The sequence below is a fragment of the Populus trichocarpa genome, chromosome 8, assembly GCF_000002775.5.
Source record: "Populus trichocarpa isolate Nisqually-1 chromosome 8, P.trichocarpa_v4.1, whole genome shotgun sequence".
NCBI classification, from domain to species: domain Eukaryota; kingdom Viridiplantae; phylum Streptophyta; class Magnoliopsida; order Malpighiales; family Salicaceae; genus Populus; species Populus trichocarpa.
In genome coordinates this window covers 13056821-13080912 of record NC_037292.2, presented here as the reverse complement: position 1 = coordinate 13080912, position 24092 = coordinate 13056821, and the positions used below count along the sequence as shown (strand labels likewise).

At 33.9% G+C, this 24092-nt stretch overlaps 4 protein-coding genes across 6 annotated transcripts; 1 reads left to right on the top strand and 3 right to left on the bottom strand.

Annotated features, from left to right (window-relative positions):
* On the top strand, window positions 1–3050 carry LOC7473215 (F-box protein At1g70590). 2 transcript variants are annotated; one of them, XM_024606503.2, is made up of 5 exons: window positions 1–667; window positions 1067–1200; window positions 1283–1465; window positions 2005–2181; window positions 2929–3050. In XM_024606503.2, the coding sequence occupies exons 1-4, from the start codon at window positions 196–198 to the stop codon at window positions 2167–2169; spliced, it is 954 nt and encodes a 317-aa protein (XP_024462271.1). In that variant the 5' UTR covers window positions 1–195; the 3' UTR covers window positions 2170–2181; window positions 2929–3050. The 2 variants fall into 2 exon arrangements, with proteins under 2 accessions (XP_024462271.1, XP_002312677.2); XM_002312641.4 differs by lacking the exon at window positions 2929–3050 and having other exon boundaries at window positions 2005–2395.
* Window positions 3051–3075: 25 nt separating this feature from the next.
* LOC18109867 (protein DETOXIFICATION 29) lies at window positions 3076–9413 on the bottom strand. 2 transcript variants are annotated; one of them, XM_006388100.3, is made up of 8 exons: window positions 8998–9413; window positions 8149–8690; window positions 7948–8034; window positions 5095–5151; window positions 4745–4983; window positions 4501–4619; window positions 3500–3586; window positions 3076–3392 (listed from the first exon to the last, which is right to left on the bottom strand). In XM_006388100.3, the coding sequence occupies exons 1-8, from the start codon at window positions 9328–9330 to the stop codon at window positions 3345–3347; spliced, it is 1512 nt and encodes a 503-aa protein (XP_006388162.2). In that variant the 5' UTR covers window positions 9331–9413; the 3' UTR covers window positions 3076–3344. The 2 variants fall into 2 exon arrangements, with proteins under 2 accessions (XP_006388162.2, XP_052310811.1); XM_052454851.1 differs by lacking the exon at window positions 5095–5151 and having other exon boundaries at window positions 3138–3392; window positions 8998–9363.
* Window positions 9414–12403: 2990 nt separating this feature from the next.
* LOC112328484 (uncharacterized) lies at window positions 12404–13924 on the bottom strand. The gene is made up of 4 exons (XM_024607554.1): window positions 13687–13924; window positions 13299–13597; window positions 13102–13212; window positions 12404–12589 (listed from the first exon to the last, which is right to left on the bottom strand). The coding sequence occupies exons 1-4, from the start codon at window positions 13922–13924 to the stop codon at window positions 12404–12406; spliced, it is 834 nt and encodes a 277-aa protein (XP_024463322.1).
* A 7504-nt stretch (window positions 13925–21428) lies between these two features.
* Window positions 21429–22155, bottom strand: LOC7469048 (60S ribosomal protein L27a-3). The gene has a single exon (XM_002311730.4). The coding sequence runs from the start codon at window positions 22068–22070 to the stop codon at window positions 21630–21632; it is 441 nt and encodes a 146-aa protein (XP_002311766.3). The 5' UTR covers window positions 22071–22155; the 3' UTR covers window positions 21429–21629.
* Window positions 22156–24092: the final 1937 nt, after the last annotated feature.

The following is a 24092-nucleotide window of genomic DNA, read 5'->3' as shown; positions in this document are numbered from 1 at the left end:
GGTCATTATTGGATCGGATCCGGCGAATACGAAATGTTGAGAAGGTAACTTTCAGGTGGGCCGGCCACAGAGCTCAGCGGCCCCACGTAATTGATGACGTGGTTATGAAAGCAATGACCATTGAAGCGGTAGTCGGCTGGTCGCATCTACCAGTAACCACCGACTTACTTCACTCTCTACACTCTACCAAAGAAGATGAAGCAGAAAACTTGGCCTGGTCGCCAATACCGTCAATCAACCTTTAAATTCTGGTTATCATCAGAAGCAGATTTTCGGCAATTAAGATCATCCGATGGTGATTTCTCGACACTTCCCTCCGATATTTTGACCAAAATAGCGGCATCGTTCACACTGCCTCATCTGCAAACAGCGTCTTTGGTGTGCAAGTCATGGAGCGAAGGGCTTCGGCCATTGAGAGAAGCCTTGTTGTTCCTAAAATGGGGAAAGCGGTTCAAGCATGGCCGGGGAGGTGTGCGACCTAATTTGGACAAGGCTCTCGACTCCTTTTTAAAAGGCGCGGTTCGTGGGTCCACCCTCGCCATGGTTGATGCTGGTCTTCTTTACTGGGAAATTGGTAAAAAAGACAAGGCAATTGCCCTTTATAAAAAGGCTGCAGTGCTTGGAGACCCTTCTGGACAGTGTAATCTTGGACTTTCTTACTTGCAAGGTATCTAATTCTTAATTTCCTTTTCTAGTGCCTTTTGCATTCTAGTCATCTTTATGGAGTTTAAAGTTAAATGAAATAGCAGTTATGTTTCTGTTTTGTGCAATGCAAGTGCTGCAGGGAGCCGAAATATTGTAGAAAAGCTAGAAAAATGCAATTTTTTTTGTCATAAATATTTATAAGCATGACATGAACATAGGCTGTAGTTTCTTTTGCTTGTTGAAATGGGTGATTGAGTGTTGCCAATGTTTTGATCACTTTTAAAATATCCCACAAAAAGAAATGAGAAAATGATAACAATAATAAATGAAAAGGTTATGGAAAAACTAGCCTCCAATAAAGCAAAATCTGGTCATGAGTTGCTAGGATGTGCTTATTATGGTGTTATTATTGGACGTGCAGCCGAACCTTCAAAACGAAAGGAAGCAGTGAAATGGTTGTTTCAGGCTTCCAAATCTGGTCATGTTCGTGCTCAATACCAACTCGCACTTTGTTTGCATCAAGGTTGTGGATTTGATCGTCATCTACACGAGGCTGTAAGCATCTCTCTTTTTGTCCCACCACAAATTTGTGGATTAGCTTGTCAGTTCAGAACTAATGAGCTTTTCTCTCAAACAGGCTAGATGGTATCTAAAAGCGGCTGAAGGTGGATATGTGCGTGCAATGTACCGTGTTGCTTTGTGTTACTCAGTTGGGGAAGGTTTGGCTCAGAGTCATCGCCAAGCAAGGAAATGGATGAAGCGGGCAGCCGATCGTGGTCATAGCAAAGCTCAGTATGAGCATGGACTTGGACTCTTTTCGGTATGTTACTATTGATTTAACCTGTATTTATATATGCAGGATAGGCAGTGCCAGAAGTAGATTAATTTAATTTGTGCTTTGAGTGGTTGCATTAAGGTGGGAGAATATAACAAATGGGGATGGGAAGGGCATACTTGAGAGAGCTTGATACTCAACACATTTGACTTAATGTGTCTCTTTTGCTTTCTCCATTTTTTCCAAGGGTGGCTACCTGGCTTTGTGTTTGGACTCGTGTTTTCGAGTTGTGATCTCTCAATTGCTTTCATCTTCTTGTTGCACTTGTTAATTTTTCTTTTTTTCATGTGGCGAAACCAGTGTGATTCAGAAAAGAACAAGGATTGGTGCTTTGGCCAAATATAGGCTATCAACTACCCAAGCATAGTTTTGCAATGCACCCTAAACACAGCTAAAACCCAATTTCAAAGCCTCGTGATGTCTTTAGAGGTCACATGGGATGGTGTTCATGGTTGAACTATTTAGATAGGCCTCTATATTACTTTTTTGCTTGCCTGAGGATCCTATGGTAATATTTTGGACAGGAAGGAGAGAAGTTGAAAGCTGTAGTTTACCTGGAACTTGCCACTCATGCTGGTGAAACAGCTGCTGTTCATGTCAAGAATGTGATTTTACAACAACTACCAGCAACTTCACGTGATCATGTCATGAACCTTGCTAATAATTGGCGTGCTTTGCCTTCTCTCTGAGATAGTCATAAGGTTTGTAAATCTTTGAATAGTAGTTTTTCCAATTAACTTGCATACGTAAACATATCCTTCTGTCCTTAATCATGAAATGTCTTTCTATTTGTATCATTTACCCCACAAGAATATATTTCTTGGCTGTTGACCACTGTATTTGAGACTTTGGATACTTGCATGTCAATACTCTCTAATTCTACAGGAATAATAAACTAACAAGATTGTATCTCGAGTCTCACGAGCAACTAGACATCTAACTGTATGCTTTCCCGATAAAGAATGGGAAAGGTTTGGGATGGCAAAGTATGATTCTCGGGCCCTCTTAATTTGAATTCTCAAGTGTAATAGTGAAATTACTTGCAATAAGCAGAGCATAAATGATGCAATCACACATTAATTAGCTGAACATCAGAAGTATTTATCTCTATAGGTAATGGTCCAAGGTCTTGCTGTAAAGTTTGGTATTCGTGATATTCCTAGGATCTCTCTCTTTACACACACTAGTTTTCACGCAGATACTGTTGGTAATAAAATCATGAACGGACTAGTGAAATGAAACACCAGCAAGTTAAGTGCAAAAATTCTGGCTCAGGTTCTTGTATTTTTATTCAAAGAGTGCATGGTCCTTATATAGGTTGTTAGCCTGTTACAGCAAAGAAGAAAATAAATAACAGAATTAACAGTTTTTTTTTTTTGCACAGAATTACAATAGATACATGCCATCTCTTGAATCCCTTGATCATCTTTTTATTTTTCATTGCGCAGGAAAGGACCTTAATTTCTTAGAATTGTATATTCCTCAGACAAAAAAGATGCACTATCAAACGATAATAAACCATTTGAACCTAAAGTTCTACATTGAATTAATGTTACATGTTCATTTGTCATGATTGTTGTGGATATAATCATAGATTTGTGAAATTCTTATTTGTTGGTATATGATGTTATTTCATATGATAATATTTCAGAAAGTATGAAACGGAACGCCATGTGGCTATAAATTGAAGCCCTAACTTCTCTAGTTTCCAAACAAAAGAACTGAAACTGATGCAATCCATCCATTGAAGAATTGAGTGGACTCTGAATTTTTTTTATCCATAAATTGTAACAATTCGCTAATCAAAATGGGGGCCCTTCCACTCCTGAATCTCTCTTATTGTTCACCTTTTTTGTTTTTGGAATCATCTTCCCCACCCCCATTTCCTTATCCTCTCTTCGGCAGCAGAAGCCTGCATTTAATTAAAATTATTCATCAGGTGGTCACCTGAATGTGAAAAATATCCTTAATCTGTACTTTTCATGGATATTTATTTGAAATAAAAAATTAGAAACTTACCTCTGTGTTCCAATTGGTTTTACCAATCATCCAGAAGAGAACGGCAGTTTGCACGGCAGTCCCTGTCAGCATTCCAATCCAAATTCCCTGAAAATTGCCGATAAGAGCAGAAGAAATTATATATATAACCATTCATTATGATCGTCCATCACCCTCCCACTTGATGATCATGTGACTCTCTAAAGAAAACCTAGGGGAGCCAGTTATATAGATGCATGATGATTGATTAATGGCGAGCATCTCTTTTATCATATACAGTGTAGTTATTAAATTCACTTGGATTGCTGTCCAAATGGAAGACTAACTAATTTGTTTTTAAAAATTATTTTTTTATATATTTTTGGATTATTTTAATATATTGATATCAAAAATAAATTTTTAAAAATAAAAAAAATATTATTTTAATATATTTATAAAAAAACACTTTAAAAAATAATCATTTCTATATTCTTAATCACACTTTGAACCCGACTTAGCTAGATGGATAGACCTAATAACCCATGGACTCAAAACTTGGGTTTGCTTTTGAATGTATTAGATCTAACGATGGTGATGTAATCGATCAATCTCATTTAAATATTGTGCAAATTTGAATTTGTTTTAAAGTTGATTCGGGGTAATTTAGAGCCTGTTTGGCTCTGCGGTTGAACCTGTGTTTGACCAAATTTCAATTTTTTTTTTTTGCTAAAATTAAGTGCGGTTTGTATTTTTTGGATCGTTTTGATGTGCTGATGTCAAAAATAATTTTTAAAAAATAAAAAAAACATCATTGACATGTATTTTGGCTCGAAAAGCTATTTGAAAAGCAACCACTACCACACTGCCAAACACGTTCTTAGCTAACCTTGTAACCCGGGCTTTTAACGGGTATAATAACTATGGCTAGTTATTAGTTTTGTTTCCCTCATCAGCCGTAATTTGAATAAAAATGTCCCATACATGATGATAATTATATAACTTTGTACATTCGGCGGCACAATAAAGGGGAATACAAGGCTAACCTGGACACCCATTTGAAGCCAAAAACCAAGAATGAGACCCAAGGGAATTCCAAATATGTAGTAACACCCTATGTTTACATAAGCAACAGCAGCTTGCCATCCTGCTCCAATGGCCACCCCTGTTTAATTTTAACAAGATCACCACCATATCCATTTGTAAGAGACGGACCTGAGATACAGCACCCAAGTAGTACAAAGCAAGCATGCACGTAGGAGAACATATATATAGTAAGAACTTGATTACCTGAGAGAACTGGTTGAACATTATTGATGATGATGCAGACAGCGAGGAGAGGTGTGAGCTCCTTTACTAGTTCCTTGACTCCAGCATCGTTCGTAAACAAGTCTGGGTATAGGTTCCGTGCCAGGACAAGAATTAGTGCGATTACGAGGCCTATCATAAGCGAAGCTAGCGTGGCCACTACTAAAGAGAATTTGGCAGTTCTTGGGTGGGCAGCTCCTAGTTCATTTGACACTCTCACGCTGCATGCATCAACGAACGAGTTCAAACTCAAATATCATGCTGCTCTATCTACTTCTTTCGATGTGTGTGTGTGTGTGTAAAATGTTGAAAGGCTTGTATCTGCTGCGAACCTTATGGCTGCGTTGATTCCAATGGCTATCATGAGCGCCCAACCCACTATGTTGGTGCTGCAAATTAAATCGAATGTTCATCAAAAAACAAATTAACATAACGTTGAGACTATTAATTCGAATAAGGTTATTCCAATCGCAAGTTAATTATAATTTAGTCCTTGTGGTTTATTAAAAAATAATTGATTAGCCTTTGTAGTACCAGAATAATTGAATATTAATCTCTTCACAAGTGCTTACCATCTTTAATTTTGTAGTCTTTTGTTTCAAAAAATGCTCCAGTCATCAAGATTTTCCATCATATATACTTCTCTTTTCCTTTTTGTTTCTCTCAAAAAAGATAGGAATACAAAGAAAATTGAAAAGGCGCATAGAATTGACGAAAGTATACCTTTTAGATGATTCCAAGAACATAAAAATTAAATAAATATATAGTTTCTAAAATTACAAGAACTAATTAAATAATTTTATTAAAATACAGTGACTAAATAATAATTACTTAAACAGTAATCATTTTATAACAATTTTGTTCTTTAGCTCATTTGATTAGCACGCGTGACCGTGACACGGGGTCACCGGTTCGAGCGAAACTAACATCATTTATTTTGTCGTGTTTTTTTTTAAAATAAATAGATTTTAACATAATTTTATTATAATTATGATTTTTTTAACTTTCAATCACACATAAAATATGAATATATTATTTTAATATATTTTTTAAACTTATTTTAACAATCATAAAATATTTTTTTTAAGAGAAACAATAATCTAGTTAATAACATTGTATTTGCTAAGATAAATAAGAGACATATTAATAAAAAAAATTATCTTAATGAGAAATTATTTTTTTAAAGTAATTATATTTTTGTGTTTAATAACAAATCTAAAGAATCCTCCGGACCCTAAATTTTTTTTTTTGGATAATATATTATTTGTTAATAGTATGATGACTACCATCAGCTACCACTTCTATCAGCACAACTAGCAGTCTAGCAGCGATACAACTAATTAATAGTGATAGAAGATTGTGGTGATATTAAGTTATAAAACGGGTGATTTAATTATTTTAATTCAAAATTATAATATTTAAAAAATTAAAATAATATTATTATTTTAAAAAATATTAAATTGAATTACATCCTATTCTTAAAATATTATTATTATTTTTTAAAAAAATATTAAATTAATTAACAGGTAAATCGAGTTAATTCTCAATCATATTTGATTTAAAATTTAATATTAAATATTAAAATATGGTTACTTTTACTAATTTTTTTAAACGTTTATCTACCACCTACATGTATAATTTACCATATAAGTTTTTTTTTTCACCACCCCGTCTAACATTATTACTGACATGTCATTATCATGGAAAAACATGACATATTAATATCGACATCACGAAATTATCTCAAAATTTGGTAACCTAAACGTCATTAACAATTGCTTAATAATCTTTTTTCAAGATTATACTCATAACTTTAATTCTAGATTCAACTAATTAATTTGTCGACACATATAATTATGATTTATGAGAGAAAATCGATTTATTTAATTAGCCCTCCACATCTATCATCTATCACCAGTCGTAGTTTATTTTGAAGGTGTTTAGGTGTTTTTTTCCTGATAATAATAGATGTGGAGGGCTAATTAAAAAAAATCAGCCAGTTAAAAGGATAAAACTCTTCTAATAATAATATATTCTATCCCATAAAGTTTTTTTTTTTCCTTTCAAAGATGAAAGCATTACCCATGAACTTAGGCTATGTTTGTTTCTCGAAATTTATTTTTTAAGAAATTATTTTCCAATCTTTTCTGTGTTTGTTTGCCATTAAAAAAGTTGGTCAACAAAAAACACTTTCCAGTCAAAGAAAAATTTGACTTGGTTTCCAGGAAAGTGTTTTCCTGGAAAATTTAGGCGGAAAACACTTTCTGGAAGTTGTGAAAAATTTAGAAATGTCATATTATTTGCTGATTATATCAAATTTGGTCCTCAAACTTTTGATTGCTATATATATTTTGTTTTGAATATTTATTTTTCAATTTCATCTCTTAAAATTTAATTTTTATATTAACATTGGTCCTTATTTTTATAATTGTTATTTGCTTTTTTCTTATCATTTTTTTATTGAAATTTTTTATGTATCAAATTTGGTCCTTATTTTTTTTATTGTTACTTATTTTATTTGAAATAGTTTATGAAATGTTAATTATTATTATTTTAATTTCTTCATTTTTTATTTTTTTTATATTTTTTAGATTTGATCTCTATTATTTTGATTATTATTTATTTTATTTGAGATAATTTATGAAATTATTTTTTTTCAATTTCAGTCTCATTCAACTTTTTAATTTGTAAGATTTGTTCCTCATTATTTTAATAAACTTGAGAAAAATAAAATATTAATAAGTTATTTTCCAGTTCATTTTCCATGACATAACTAAACACTGGAAAATATTTTCCAATTTATTTTCCATTACACTACCAAACATCAGAAAATAATTTACTTTTCCAGAATTTACTTTTCCAAAATTTACTTTTTTTTAAAAAAAACTACCAGCAAACAAACTATTATTATATTTCAATATTCTAACGTTTTCAAAGGAATGATCATGAATCCAAATCAGACACGTAATTTTACTTGCACTTATCTTCTTCTACAAGAACGGCGAGGTCTGTTCTGTTGGGAGGCAATGACAAGGAAACGAAAGCAACGAGGCAGGCTTATTGTTCGTATCCTTTCCTGACTTTTTAAGCCCCGGAAAGAGGGTCAGATTGGGTGTGCTGATGCAAGTTCACTAAGCATATGCTGCAGAAGAGAGATGTTTACTGTTAACAGGAGAACAACTGACCTTATAGACAAGGCATCCACTGCAAGTTCAGCATTTTTTAGATATCCGGCGAACAGTATTAATGCCATGAAATACCATACTTCCAGGCTGCATGAAATTGTTTACCAAAAGCATAGTCACTTAAAGCTAGCTGTAATTGTAAATTGGGTCATAATTAACAATTAAGGAGAAAGAGAATTGCTACTGTGTTGGGTTTCTTACCAAAGCATTACAGCTGATGCCAGAGATAACCTAACAAATCCCCAGAGATTTTGAAAAGCTTTCCAAGAAAGTCCGGTCCATGCTTCCCCGCAAGTTCCACTAAAAATATACAACAGTTGAGCAATCACTATGAACCACCATGACGCGTTTAGAACCACGGCTGCACCCACCAGACCCCAGCCTAATTTCAACATCAATAGCCAACTGAAAACGGCATGGAAAACTATGGCCACTGCCGCTATAGCAGCCATAGCCATCATCTTGCTTTGAGCTTGTAAGAACTTTGCAATTGGAAAGTTCATTGCATAAGCAAATAGCTGTGGTATCATCCACACCGAGAACATCCCTGCCGCCTGTGATATCTCTGCTGTCTGACCAATAAGCTTCAAAAATGGTCCAGCAAAGATATATAAAAGGGTAAGTATAACAGCTGTGGCATTAAGAATGACCCAAGATCTTTGCATATAGAGTCCTAGCATATCAAGCTGCCCTGCTCCATACGCTTGTCCACAAAGGGTTTCCAAGGCACTCCCCATGCCAAGCTGCAGATTCAATGATCAAATATTACTCATCAATCAAAAGTTGTAACAAAATATTACCAATATTATACACACACACACACACACACACACACACACACACACACACATAAAAAGGTGCTACCTAGTACCTAGCTATGCGTATGGGCATATATATATTTTCAGCATGAATTAAATAGGGTCCAAAATAAAATACAGGCATAGTGCAAGCTGCGATCAACAAAACAATTGTATGCTTAATTGTTACTACATGTATAGGTAGCTGTTAATTATATGTTACTACATATGTAGGTAGCTGTTAATTATATACCATGATACCAAAAGAGAATCCAGCAATGACAGAATTCTCAACAGAGACAGCAGCTAGATCCAGCGTGCCAACATGTCCAGCAAGAAGCTGAGTGATAGCACCAAGGGAGTACTGGCACAAGGTGGTGAAGATGGCAGGGCCGGCAAGATACCATAGCTTCTTGGACTCTCTAAAGAATTCTCTGGAGAAATCACGGACACTGTTGATTAGAGGGATGTCATCAGGATCAGGAGTGAAGGAGGAGGCGATGGAGGAGTTTGTTGATCGTAAGTGCTGGTCTCGATTCTGGTGATCGTTTTGTCGGGAGACAAGTGATTGCCTGCCACCCTCCATTCTTCGATATTCTCTTTGTTTTCTTTTTCAGTAAAGAGAGGACCGAATCATTTATTTGGACTGCTTAAAGAGCTTATATAGTGGTGTGATTCCGTGTTACATAATAAATCATATATTGACACTTCATCTAAAAACTTAAATTATTGGGTTAAGATGATTATTTGACATGGTATCAGAGCCTTAATGACCAAGTGATCACGAGTTCGAATCTCACCACCCCTATTTATTTGATAAAAATCAAGCACAAGGTAATGTGGGCCTATGCAAGTTTCAAGTCCAAATAACTTTCACTTGAGAGGGTGTGTTAGAGAATAATATAAATCATATCCTGGGACCTCACCTAACAACTTATGTTATTGGGTTGAGATGATTCTTTGACATTCCGACAACATCTCCTTGGAAAGATCTCTGTTATCGGTAAGTTCGTAAACTCTTTCTTGGCATTTATCGATGTATCTGGTCAATATTGTAGGATAAAAAACATATATATATATATATATATATATATATATATATATATATATATATATATATATATATATGACATATATTGTTGAGTTTTATGGTATTGCGGGATAAAATACATATAAAAATTAAAAAGATACAAACAAAGATAAAATATAAAATAGATTTGTGTTTAAAATAATTTTAGAAAATAGAAATTAAATACAGACATTTTTTTTATACCTATTATCTATGTAAAGATGAATATAAAACATATTACCAAAAAATGTTTATAGATATATTTAAACATAACTTCAAAAAACAAATGACATTCGGTAATCCTTAATTCTGTCCCTATGAGGAAAATAATTATATGGATTTTAAAAAAAAAATTATATGGAAGTTTAATTTCAACATATCATGGTGTTAAAAATAAACCAATATCATTAAAAACAACTACGTCAAGCTAGCTATCCAGTCACATCTTCAAGTCCTTAACCTCTCACCCTTTACTCTCTTATTTGAATTGTTAAATTTAAATCTTAAAAACAGAAAATTAAAAAAAAATTGTTGATTGGAACATAAAGCTAGATGTATTGTATATACATGAAGTATAAATCAAGAAAGGTTACGATGACAAGTATATAACTTAAAAAAAAATGAAGTTTATATTGTACAAATTCTGAAATCTTGTAAACTTGTCACGCCAATTTTAATGAAGTTCGATACATTTTTATATATCTAATTGATTAGTGGTTCATTTAGGGTTTTCATACGAGTATAATAATGAGAAATGAAGCTTCTGTCCTCAATAATTAATTGTATCATGGATGTAAATTAGAATTAAGGATTGTTTAGAAGGTATTAGAATTTTTTTATTTAGAAATATATTAAAATAATATTTTTTTATTTTTTAAAAATTATTTTTAATATTAATATATAAAAAGAATAAGAAAATATCTTGGGTCATCACGGAAATTGAGCCAACATCGTCACGCATTGCAGGAGGAAAGCGCCCCCTCCCAACCTAACGCAAGGGAAGGCTTCTCTTTATGATTTCCATTTGCATTTTAGTAAGATCCTCTCCCACGAGTCCCCATTGTAGCCTAGCAAAATAATTAATTAGTTCTTGTGATTTTAAGAATTATTATTTAATCTCCACGTTCTTATATTTAATCCAGTCACGTGTACTATCAGCGTGCCGGTGGCCTTCCTCAGGTCAACTGAAGATTCATGGTCGACAATCGGAAATTACCAAGGAGAGTCTCAGATGACCGATAAACGGAAATACAAGATGGTGTGACCAAATTATTAGTAGAAGTTTAATCTGACCAAATTCTGAAAACATGGACCAACGGTGATTTTTTTGCCTGTAAATAAGTGTCATTTAGGATTGTAGTATTTAGGATGCCAAGGGTGTTTTTTTTTTAATTAGAAATATATTAAAATAATATATTTTTTAAAATTATAATCCAAAAGCAAAAATAAATTGAAAGTAAAAAAAAGTCAAGATCCAACAACAATTCGACATGTTTGGGAGTGTGGTTACGGTTACTTTTCAAAGTGTTTTTCGTGTCGAAATGTATCAAAATGACGTTTTTTTTTTTTTAAAATTATTTTTGAGATCAGCGCACCAAAAAGATCCAAAACACAAAAAAAAATTAGCAAAAAAAAATGAATTTTTTGAGAACGTGGTGCACGGTGCCTTGTCCCTTTTGCACTGCAAAAAACTTTAACAGAGTGTGTGGCTAGAAAATGAAGTGTTAATACACTACTAAAAAAAAGATTCAATAGCATCAGATATTAGTAACAAAATAATTTAGATGCAACTTTAGCAACATATTAGTAACGGATTATATATATATATATATATATATATATATATATATATATATATATATTAGCATCGGATTTAGTAACGCATAATCAGTTACTAAAAAATAAATTAATATATTAAGAATTAGCAATGGATTTTCTGTTGTTAATATGGTTGCACAAAATTTACGTTGCTGATAAAAAAAAAAAGATTAGACTTTGACTTTTATACAAAAACAAATAAACAATAATGACGTGTTAATAATTAATTGGCACATGTATACCTTGCAAAAAAAAGAAGCTCACACGGGCAAATACCAATCTCAAGAGAAAAACCTTTCATTCTCCAAAAGAACCATAATTAACCCATATGTCCCTTTCTATTCATTCTCTAAAAATCTCATCTTTGTCACTTTCTTAAATTCTTTTCCATGAATATGTGCTCCTAACACGTCCTGTTACCATTTGAATAAAATTACTGCCAACTATCACTGAAAACAGAGATGGATGAATGGCTGGAGATGAATAATAAACAATAGATACCAAGATCAACATATGAAGAAGGAAAAGGAAGGAAACTTGGATAGAATGAGAGTAATTCACCTGAATTTCTCTCTTCACGCATTCATTGTGTATTGTTTTTCTCTGCTTTTTATTCTGTTACAAACCAATTTAAACACATAAATTGCTTGTCCCGAATAGTAGGGATAATAGGCTTTATTACATGTGTCCCTTGATGCATTACGAAATAGAAAGTAAAACGGTGCGTTTGGTTGTCTTGGTGATTTCCAGCTATGACCACTGATTCAAATTGTTAACCCTCTGTTCGTGCTCGTTCTTCATCTCCTGTCAATGCTTGTTCATCATCTCCTGTTATGTTAGTATTTGCGGCATGTGACAAGTCTTCCCCAATTAAAACCACCCTGTCCTCAAGGTTAAAGTCGGGAAAACACGTTATTTCGTCCGCAAACTCCCAGGTAGCATTTGCAGGTGAGAGGCCCTTCCAATGAATTAACACTTGGGTAACTGCTTGATTCTTCCTCTTTGCGATTCTTCTATCCATTGTTGCTTGTGGTTGTAATTATGGGGCCTGAGGCATTTTTGGCAAGGTACTCTACACTAGTTGGTGCCCTACATGCCTCTTGAGTTGGGAAACATGAAACACAGGATGAATGGCAGAGGAGGGTGGAAGCTCTAGCACGTATGCCACCTTACCGACCCTGTCAATCACTAGGTAGGGACCGAAAAACTTAGCTGATAATTTATGCGATGCTCTACAAACCACTGATTGTTGTTTGTAGTGTTGTAGCTTAAGATACACAGTCTTCTATAGAGAAACTCCTTTCACTCCGCTTGTTATTAGTAATTTGTGTCATCCGGTGTTGTGCGGTTCGAGTAGTGCACTTGACTTGCTTAATTATTTCTTCCCTTCTAGTTAGAAGATCATTAATTGATTCCATCATAGAGTTTTTAGGAAAGTAAGGAACATGTGTAAGAGGAGAGAAACCATACAATGCCTCGTAGGGAGTTAGCTGGGTTGAAGAATGGAAATTCGTATTGTACCACCATTTGGCCAATGACAACCATCTTGCCCACTGATTTAGGTTGTCCCCAGTCATACATCTGAGATAGTTTTCAACACATTTATTGACTATCTTTGCCTGTCCATTGGTTTGAGGGTGGTATGCCAATGAGTAGAGCAAGTTTACCCCTTGGATACTGAACATCTCCTTCCAGAATTTGCTCAAAAACACTGGATCCCTATCACTGACTATTGATGTTGGCAGGCCATGTAGTTTGCACACATTGTCCATGAATATATTAGCCATGGTAGGTGCTGAATATGGATGGATGAGGCTCATAAAATGAGCGTATTTGCTGAAACGGTCTACTATTACTATGATGACATCCTTCCCTTCAGATTTAGGTAGCTCCTCGATGAAATCCATATTGATGTCAATGAATGGAGCATGGGGAATGGGTAGGGGTTGTAGTAGCCTTGGTGTGTCTACATTTTCATGTTTGTTCTTTTAGCAAGTTAAGCATATTCTAACAAACTGACGGATATGCTTCTTTGCCCCTTCCAATAGAACAAACTTCCCACCCTCTTCGTAGTGGCAGTAACTCCTGAATGGCCTCCTACAACTGAGTTGTGATATAATGAAATCAACCAGGATTGTAGTTCTAAATCACGTCCTACCACAATCTTACCCTTCCTATTTAAGTGGCCATTGACCCAAGTGTAATAAGGATGTGACCCTGGAGTGGTTTTCAGGTCTTGAATGACAGTTAGTAAATGTGGATCTTCTTGCCAAGACCTTGTAATTTCCTCCATGATATTGAAAGAGATGGAGGAAATAACCATTGAGTAGAGTCCTGACTTGTAGTTCTTAAGAGGGCATCTGCTGCGACATTTTCATTTCCTCTTCTGTACTCTATCTCGTAATCATACCCTATCAACTTAACTAGCCACTGATGCTACATAGGAGTAATTATTTTTTTATCCAAGAGATATTTAAGACTCGTGTGGTCTATGCGAATGTTAAAATGTTTTCCCCACAGGTAGTGCTTCCATTTATTAATTGCATGCATGATAGCCAATATCTCCTTTTCGTAGATAGACATAGCTTGTTGTTTAGGGCCTAGAGATTTGCTGATGTATGTAATAGGATGACCTTCTTACATAAGAACTGCCCCCACACTAACCATGAATGCATCTGTTTCTACAATAAATAGTTTATCTAAGTCTGGTAAGGATAGTACTGAAGGATTAGTCATCAATTCCTTGAGCAGGTTAAATGTATTGGTAGCCTCATGACTCCAGCCAAAAGCATCATTTTTTAATAGTTGTGTCAAAGGTTTACAAATGGACTCGTACCCCTTAACAAATCTTCGATAGTAGCCCGTAAACCCCAAAAATCCTCTCAATTGCCTCAAGTTCCTAGGCAGTGGCTAGTCGAGTATAGCTTTGGTTTTGTTAGGGTCGGTAACAACTCCATATTTAGATATAATGTGGCTTAAGTATTCGACCTCCTCGCTTTCAAAGCTACATTTACTTGCTTTCACAACCAGCTGGTGTATTCTCAACAAGTTGAAAATAATTTATAAGTGTTCATAATGGGCTGTAAATGTCTTACTGTATGCTAGAATATCATTAAAGAATACCAAGATGAATTTCCTGAGGTGTGCTCTAAAAACCTCATTCATCAAGCTCTGAAATGTAGCGGGAGCGTTGGTTAACCTAAAAGGCATAACCAAAAACTCGTAGTTACCATTATGTGTCTTGAAAGTTGTTTTAAACTCCTCCCCTGAACCCATTATGATCTAGTGATATCCAGATTGAAGGTCAATCTTCGAAAAGTGGTTGTTCCTATTAGTTCCTCAAGTAACTCTTCAACCATTAGAATGAGGTACTTGTCCTTGATAGTGAGTTTGTTCAGAGCTCTATAATCCACACACAGCCTCCAAGTGGAATTTTTTTTCTTAACCAGCACCACTGGTGAGGTAAAGGTGTTGTTGCTAGGCCTTATAATTCATATTTCCAACATTTCATCTAACATCTTTTCTAGCACATCTTTTTGCAACCCTGAACACTTGTAGGGTCTCAAATTTATGGGTTGACTCCCTTTCTTTTCCTTCTAGAATACTCAGATAATATAACCGTTTGTTTCTGCATCTATAACCCGACATGAATTTGTCATCATATAAAAAAAATAATCCCTTTAGTCTATCTTCTTCAAACTCCTGGTTTTTTTTATAGATTTGGTGGGTTTAATGAAAGTCTTGTTGAATGAGTTTGGAGTAGTGTTGTTTGGCCAATAGGTAGGGTTACTTTTTGGTAGGTTGGTAGTAGTAGTGTTTGGTTGTTGTATGGTTTTGGTGGAAGGCTGTGGGAAGTGATGGATATTGAGTGTTTTAGTAGATACACAAAAGTTTGTCTGTGTGTTAAAGTATTTGCATGCAATCTAGCAAGGTTGTTAGCTTGTCTAAGGTCTTTGGGTTCAAACATTTTCAAAGTATTTTTTATTTCCAATTCCAGACCTTCTAAGAAGATGACTAAAGCTTGCCTCTCTCCAATACCAGCCTTATTCCATAGAACATCAAAGTCATGAATATAACTCTCCAAAGTCCTTACTTGTTTCAAGTCTATCAAATCTTTCATTGGGTCCTTTTGTCCCCGAACCTATAGCAAAGAGCTTCTACATACTCGTCCCAGCTCACTCTCTGATTATTCAGACTTCTTTTGGTGCCAGCACAGGGCTATGCCGTCTAATTAATAGGAGGCTAGTTTCAGTTTCTATAAGTCATCAATGTCCTCTATCTCAAAATACTGATTGTATTTGTACAACCATCTATGCACATCTTCACCCTTAAACACTGGAAATGGATGTTTGGGTCGGTGTACCTTATAAGCAGCTGGCTTTCCTTCAGTGGAGTTGCTAGGCCTGAATGTCGATTCGCTCTAATGAGTAGCATGTTTATCTCTGCTTTGGCTGGATTCTCCTGAGGCGAGGGGAAATCTTTGCATAACAAACTTTAGTTGTTGCATTAGGCCGCTGAGCAATTTCTTTATGTCCCTAATTTAAGCTTCATGATTGTCTATGGTATGGTCCAGCTTTTGGCCTTGGTCCTTCATGAGAGTAACTAGCTAATCATACTTATGGTTGGCTTTTCTTTTTGCCGAATCAATAGAATCCTCAAGCCTTTTAATTTTTGTTGTTCTTGTGTCAGGTGTCATGATCCCAATCCAAGGAAGGTTGGCTCTGATACCACAAAATTTACAATGAAAAAGCTCGTTGCTGATAAAAAGAAAAGATTAGACTTTGACTTTTATACAAAAACAAATAAACAATAATGACGTGTTAATAATTAATTGGCACATGTATACCTTGCAAAAAAAAAAAAAAGCTCACACAGGCAAATACCAATCTCAAGAGAAAAACCTTTCATTCTCCAAAAGAACCCTAATTAACCCATATGTCCCTTTCTATTCCTTCTCTAAAAATCTCATCTTTGTCACTTTCTTAAATTCTTTTCCATGAATATGTGCTCCTAACACGTCCTGTTACCATTTGAATAAAATTACTGCCAACTATCACTGAAAACAGAGATGGATGAATGGCTGGAGATGAATAATAAACAATAGATACCAAGATCAACATATGAAAAAGAAAAATGAAGGAAACTTGGATAGAATGGGAGCAATTCACCTGAATTTCTCTATTCACACATTCATTGTGTATTGTTTTTCTCTGTTTTTCTATTCTGTTACAAACCAATTTAAACACACAAATTGCATGTCCTGAATAATAGGGATAACAGGTTTTATTACACGTGTCCCTTGACACATTACGAAATAAAAAGTAAAATGGCGTGTTTGGTCGTCTTGGTGATTTCCCGCTATGACCATTAATTCAAATTGTTACCCCTCTGTTCGTGCTCCTTTTTTTGTCTCCTGTCAATGCTTGTTCATCATCTCCTGTTATGTTAGTATTTGCGGCATGTGACAAGTTTTCCCCTATTAAAACCACCATGTCCTCAAGGTTAATGTTTCTAATTCTTAATGTAATGTTCTTTATCTTCGTGGTTCTGTGACAATTTCATTGTTGCTTGGTTAGGTAGTGTGGCTTTTTTTGGGGTTTTGCTTTTTTTGTTTTGTTCGGTGTATGTGTGTGGTTTTTCAAAGGAGAAATATGGGTAACATGTGACAAACCCGTAAATAAAAGTTAGATCTTGGACTTTATTCGTGTGCTATGAAAATTGTTTGGCGTTGGTTAATAATTTTTTGCATACTATATCATTTTCACTCATCTTCTTCTTCATCAACTTCTCTCCAATGAAATTGTTCTTGTTTAGTAGTGTTAAATAAAATAGAGCAGAGAGAGTGAAATAGTTCATCATCAATTTTTTACCTTTCTCATCCTGTTTTGACCAGAAAATTTGCACTATTAATTGTCCACTTTATTCATTGTGCAATGATATTCCTTTCTTATTTGCATTTAGCTTCACTAAAGAGGTTAAAAATTAGGATTTCACGTCTTTGCTTTTCATCTAGTTTTTCATTTGATGGGTTTCTTCTTATTTGTAGTCCTTCTAGATTGAGAACCAAGCAAGGAAATAATAGGATAATGATTTAATTCTTCTACATAGTAATTATGTGCCTCTATATAATCGTCGATATGTGTTGGGTTTGACTTCAACAGATGGTCCAATTAATGTAGAAGGGTAAATGATCTTAACTTGTGTACCTTTTTTAGATTTCATGTTTTGAAAAAGTTACTTTTATGGTATTTGTCCTATATGCTCAGAATTGTAGCAAATATCTAAGTTGTTCAAAACTTGTTGATTGTTATGTATGTTGAGCAAGCTTGGGATATTAGCATTCGTGATGATTTTATAATTGTGGCAGTGGTATTGTATGTGATGCGTTGACAAATATAATGTGTTGGATAGTAACTAACTACAAGGTATATCCATGTGGACTTGTATTTATTTCCAAGAATCTCTTGTTTTGTATTTCCTTTGGCAACTTGCAATGCGAACCTTATTATAGGCTAATTTACTTTTTTAATTTCTTAACACTATTATTCTTGCTCATTTTTTTTCTAATTTCATATTGTTGAACCCATCACATCACATTACTTATTTGCATTTAGAGTTGCCAAGTTTTTGGGTTATGTATATTGGGTCCTCGGGGTTTGTCAATGTAACTTAAAAAACTTTTTATAAATTTTAGAAGATGACTTTGTTCATAGAAAAATTGCATGGCCATTGAATCTTGGTGTTTGTTTGCTAATAATGGTGTAATTTGTCTCCAAAGTGTCTTTTTAGTTTATACTGCACTTTTTTGAAAAAGAAGATGCTATTTTGTGTGTTGTGCAATTCAATGACCATATATTAGATAGGCATAATCTTATTTTAGTTTGTCATTATTTCTTTGTTTAATGTGATGATCTTAAGTAATAAATTATTGATCAAATAAATATTTAATTGTTGGTTAAAAAAATAATTGTGGCATGTGTTTGCATGAAAACTTCATTTCTACGATATTACTTGACAATACAAATGATTATATATATTTTTTTCAATAGAAGAGTCTATACTACTAAAGCTGAAGAAAAAAAAAATAATGGTGGGAAAAAATAAACAGAGCAGTTGTTTGGTGTATCCTAATTAGCTAGTTATTCTACCTATATAATTTTACTAATTTTATTAATCTATAGGACAATCAAAACAACATATTATCTTTCCTCTTTTCACACAATTCCAACTACTTAATTATACTACAACTTCATGCAGTATTTCAATGTTGTTCTCTTTTCTTTTATTGCAAGTTTTGATATCTTTCCCTTTTATAACTTATGAGCTGGTTATTAATGAAGTTATTTTGATAATTTATTAAATAAAGTTATATATATAGATTAAGAAATATATTAAATAATATTCTAAAATTTTGTTGGTTTTAATTATGTTAATTAGATTAATATGGATGATTGATATCGCCGTCGTAGGGATGGTCATATCTATCCAGAATTTATTGCGGGTTTACTAAGATTTTTCAATTTTGCATTTTCAATTGATGAAAATGTATTTGGAGGTAAAATTAAATGTCCTCGTGTTAGGTGTAAAAATCAAAAGTTTTTTTATGGAAAAAGATGTTTATAAGCAGCTTAGAACCTTCATAGATAACAAGTCTAAACAAGTTGTTGTAAGTACTTTTTTTATGTAATTTAATTATTATTTAAAATTAAAATGAATTTATTATTATATTTAATTTTATTGTAGAAGAATTACAAAAAAAAAATTGATTTCAATATATGAAATTGATCAGAAAAATCATCATTAATTTGATAGAGCAGTTTGGTGTGTGGCTGTAGGAGGAGTTACAAAGGGTAGAATATATAGTACACCTGGTATGCCAAAATTCATGGTTAGTACAAGTGCTTCATCACAATCTTATACGATGGAGTTAATACCTCCTAGTTCATCAATTAAGGCATTGAAGGAGCAAATAAAGGAAACAAATGGTCATATTTTATCACTACAACAAGATATGACTTCTATAAAAAAAATTCTTAGTAACATGGGACACCAAGCTTGGGCATCAAATATGGACCAAGAAATGTCGGCACCTATGGCTTCATCTATGTCGTCACATGTGGCTCCACAGATGACGACTCCTATGTATCCCATGTTTAATCCAGTATATCGACCTAGATCTCGACCACCATATACTAGTCCCACCTTATAATGGTCAACATTGTTTTGGTTCGTTTCCACAACCACCACCTCTATGATAGCATATATTTATTAAATTGTGACTTCTCTATATTGATGTAAGTTTAACAAAACTTTAAAATTTATTGTGGAATTTATTTTTATTTGACTTATTATTGTTGATAAAATAATTTTTAGTATTAATTTATGTTTTTCTACAATTTTTGAAATATCCACAACTAATTATAAGAAATTCAATAGATGAGAAAAATAATTTAAAAAATTCATATTTTAAAAAATAGTTATTAGACAAATCAACAACGAATCACCATTGCTAATTAACAACGAATCTAACAATGATGATTAGCGATGGAATTTTTATTGCTAATTTATACAATCCGCAATCAAATTTCAGCAACAAATAAATTGTTGCTAAAAAAATCAGCAATTAATAATCTATTACTAAAAAATTAACATCTATTATTTACATGTTACTAATTTCGTTGTTGATTTTTTATCAGCTAAATAGTTGCTAATAGGCCCTTTTTTAGTAGTGACAGAGGAAACCCTAGGAACTGGGAGCATGATATTATTTCATCGCCCCAATTCAAGTCCTTCAAATTTTCCCTGTGCAACGGTTCGTTCAGCTTCAAGTACCAATTACCCCTAGAGATGATAATGTTATCCACCTTTAATACGCCTACCTCTACCTCTATATAATATTTTCCATGTATCCGCCGGTGTAGAGTAAAGAGGACCGCAAGGAACGCAAAATATTACCCAACCGCAAGTCCATAACATCGAAATAAGACAGCTCTGAAAGCACGTACAAATAGGCCAGAATTCAAGCAAGCCGAAGACAACAGACGGATAGCAGACTCTATGATGGAAATAAAGCAGCCGAGGGGATATTGTTGGCAGGCATGACTAGAATGCCATGCCAAAGGAAATCTTACAATTATTCAGAATGTTGGACGAAGTAAACAGAAACTTTCATAAAGCACAAAACATCAGGGCCTTAACTTGACCAGGTGGACCAGAAGATATATGAAAAAGAACTGCTGATGCATAAATACAGGTGATAGCAGACAGACGATCAATGAAAAATCACTAATAGCATCTTATTTAATCAATGAAATGGATATTCATTGCAATCTTGATAAAAACAAGCGCTAGCATTAGAAAGATCGGGAGAAAGTAGATAGGACATGTAAACGGCATCGAGAAAGACGAGATTGTTAAGTATTATAATCAATGAAGATGACAGGGTTTTGCTCTTTGATTAATTTACATTGCGCAAGTTGAAACATTTGCAACCAAGTGATACCATAACATTACAAATATAAAAATGATAGCTGAGACTTGAAAAGGCCAGGATGAATAATGCAAAAGCATCTTAAACAATATGTTTGGTAGATTAAACAAGAAAACAGAGATGTGACAGGGCATATGAAAAATGAATCAGACCCAAGTGCAAGAAAGTTCAATGCATATAAACGAATGGAAATAGGGTTTTATATCCCCATCACTAGGCATTTTCAAATCCATGGCTACTTCAATTTCTAGCCAATGTAGGCAAAAGAAAACCCTCAAAAACAAGTCAGCATTGAGAAGAGCAAGGATTGCAAGATGACTACTATTCATATTCAACTAGTCAAATAAGAGCAACATCAAGCAATCAATTCAAATAACAAAAGGGCATGAAGCAATGCAAGCGACAAAACCATGTGATAAGCAAAATCCAAATAGGTGGTTCAACGGTATCCCTAATCGCTTGAATTTTTAAGGGAAAAGAAGACAATTCAAAATCTTAAAATCCTAACTTAGGCAGTAAGCACAACAGCTCCGCCAGCCTCTTTAATTTTCTTCTCAGCAATCTTCGAAATAAGCTTGGCCTTGACAACAATCGGTTGCTTCTCAGGTAAAACCCCCTTCCCAAGAACCTTGAAGTAACCGAACTGAGTTACATCGATCATCGGCACAGTATCCTCGGTTGCCTTGTCTTTAACATCCTGTGGGACCATGGACCATAGCTTGTCGATGTTCACGATCGGACAGTAGAACTTGTTGCGGAGCTTGTGGAAGTAACGCATACCGACTTTACCAAAGTAACCGGGATGGTACTTGTCGAAGAGAATCCGGTGGTGGTGCATACCTCCAGCATTACCACGACCTCCTGGGTGCTTCCTGTGCTTGCCGATGCGTCCATGGCCAGCACTGACGTGCCCTCTCTTCTTCCGGTTCTTCTTGAAGCGGGTTGTCATTTCTCGGGGGGCGGGGGGAGGGGGGGGGGGTGTTAGAGATCTGTTGTTTTGGGTTTGAACGGCGGCGGGTGAATCAGAGCGAGCGCTTAGGGTTTGGGAGGTGTATATATGCGGCAGAAAATGAAGGGAATTTTCGGTTGACGGTTTTGCCCTCTAGTTTTGGAATGTGGTCGCGGCAGTTAAAGGTGGGTTTCGGTAAATGGGCTCCCCTCTTGGGTTCCTACAGCTTCCTCTCTTTTTCTTTTTTTCTTCCTCATTTTCTATTTATGCTCACACATTCGTTATTAAGAAATTGTAATTTTTTTAAAGTGCATTATTATATATATTTTAATTTTTTTAATTATTTAATTCAAGTAAATAATAAAAATTTTAGCTTTTTTGATTAAAACATATCGTACATTATTCATGATTACAATGGGGTGATCTGGCGCATATATATTTATAAATGAATAATATTATTAAAAAATTTAATCATTTTAAATTCTTTAATATATTTAATAATATGGTATATGATATTTTTGCAAGAATGATTTTCAATTGAAAATGTTTTAAATGATATCTTGTTATATATTTTTTTATTTTTTATATTAATATATCAAAACCATAAAAAATAACTAAAAAATATAAATTTAATATTTTTTTAATTTAAATACACAGTTTAAAAAACACTATATTTAAAAAACATGTCCAGTCATAAAAATGAATTTATCTATTCATCGAAAGGGTAACTCGAGCCGCACTGAGCCTTGATAAAACATATTTCAAGCCCGAGCTAGCCTACTTGTCAAACTTTTGCTGGGGTGGTCGGGCTCCACTACAGAAGTACAAGTGGACGGAATGAAGGATAAAGAAGAGAGAAAAAGAGGTGGATTGGTCCAGGCCCATCTCTGGGGAGGCCAACCTAAGCCTAAACCTAGGCCAAGCCTATCCAGATTCCAGAGGTGAAAATAAAAGAAGAGGGGAGAAAATCATGGGCCCAACGGAAGCTTGAAGGAGAAGGAATGTGAGAGGTGGCCCAACGGACGTCATCATAGTCTTTGTTGAACATCACCTTTCATTATCGTGGCGTCACGTCACCTTTCATTATCGTGGCGTCACCCCGTCAACTTTTTGTTAAATTTAATTTTTTAATGCTTTTAAATTGTGTTAATATTAAAAAAAATATATAAAAATTATTTTAATATATTTTTAAATAAATTTTTAAAAATATCTATCATATTTTCAACTATACAAGTAGCATAGCTAAAAGATGAACCAAATAATAAATATAAATAGGCAACTTCGTTACTATAATATTATAATTTTAAAACTTGGCTTAGAGGGTTAATGTAGAACCCAGCTAATCCGGACTAGAATTGGATTGAGTTAAAAAAAAATAAGGGAAAAAAAAACTTGGTATGATCCGACGAGTTGACCCGGCAAGATCCAATTAAAAATTCAATTGCAATTCGTTGATTTTTTTTACTAAAATAATATCGTTTTGATTTTAAAAAAATAACCCGGACAACTCAAGCTACCAAATTAAAATCTGGAACCTGAACCTTCGATCGAACCCGTTATAAAAACCATGTATAATAGGTTTGCAATCCTGTCCTCTTCTGACCATGCAGGTATGCCACCATCCTTTTCTATCTACTCATGATAAAAATAAAATAATATATATATAAAAGAACGCCAAGCACAAAAAGAACATCTTCATATCTCCGTCTTCTAATTCAATCAAGTTACTTAATGTACTTTTAATTTATGATTGTTATAAAATTTTAACTTTATAAGAAACTGAATCTCTATAAAGTTCTAATAAAATCTCAGTTTAATTCGATAATTATATCAATTAAATAAAACTATGTATTTTAAAAAAATATAACCCATCACATTTTTAGGACCTGGCTTGGTGGGTCGCAATGAGAAAATCAGTTTTTGTTTTAAATAATATATTGTTTTAAGTTTTTTTTTTTTTTTTTAAAAAATCAAAACTCATAAATTACTCCAATAAAAATAAAAAACTCATTACATGGAAAA

Excerpts from the sequence above, each read along its gene's own strand:
- LOC7473215 (XM_024606503.2), top strand. The coding sequence starts at position 196 with ATGAAGCAGAAAACTTGGCCTGGTCGCCAATACCGTCAATCAACCTTT. Across the intron at positions 668-1,066 it reads TGGACTTTCTTACTTGCAAG|CCGAACCTTCAAAACGAAAG; the intron begins GTATCTAATTCT and ends TTGGACGTGCAG. Across the intron at positions 1,466-2,004 it reads ATGGACTTGGACTCTTTTCG|GAAGGAGAGAAGTTGAAAGC; the intron begins GTATGTTACTAT and ends TATTTTGGACAG.
- LOC7469048 (XM_002311730.4), bottom strand. The coding sequence starts at position 22,070 with ATGACAACCCGCTTCAAGAAGAACCGGAAGAAGAGAGGGCACGTCAGT.
- LOC18109867 (XM_006388100.3), bottom strand. The coding sequence starts at position 9,330 with ATGGAGGGTGGCAGGCAATCACTTGTCTCCCGACAAAACGATCACCAG. Across the intron at positions 8,691-8,997 it reads GATTCTCTTTTGGTATCATG|CTTGGCATGGGGAGTGCCTT; the intron begins GTATATAATTAA and ends TTGAATCTGCAG. Across the intron at positions 5,152-7,947 it reads GTGGATGCCTTGTCTATAAG|CACCAACATAGTGGGTTGGG; the intron begins GTCAGTTGTTCT and ends TTTAATTTGCAG.
- LOC112328484 (XM_024607554.1), bottom strand. The coding sequence starts at position 13,924 with ATGGAGGAAATTACAAGGTCTTGGCAAGAAGATCCACATTTACTAACT. Across the intron at positions 13,598-13,686 it reads CACTACGAAGAGGGTGGGAA|ACACACCAAGGCTACTACAA; the intron begins GTTTGTTCTATT and ends ATGAAAATGTAG. Across the intron at positions 13,213-13,298 it reads AGATGTTCAGTATCCAAGGG|ATGTATGACTGGGGACAACC; the intron begins GTAAACTTGCTC and ends AAACTATCTCAG.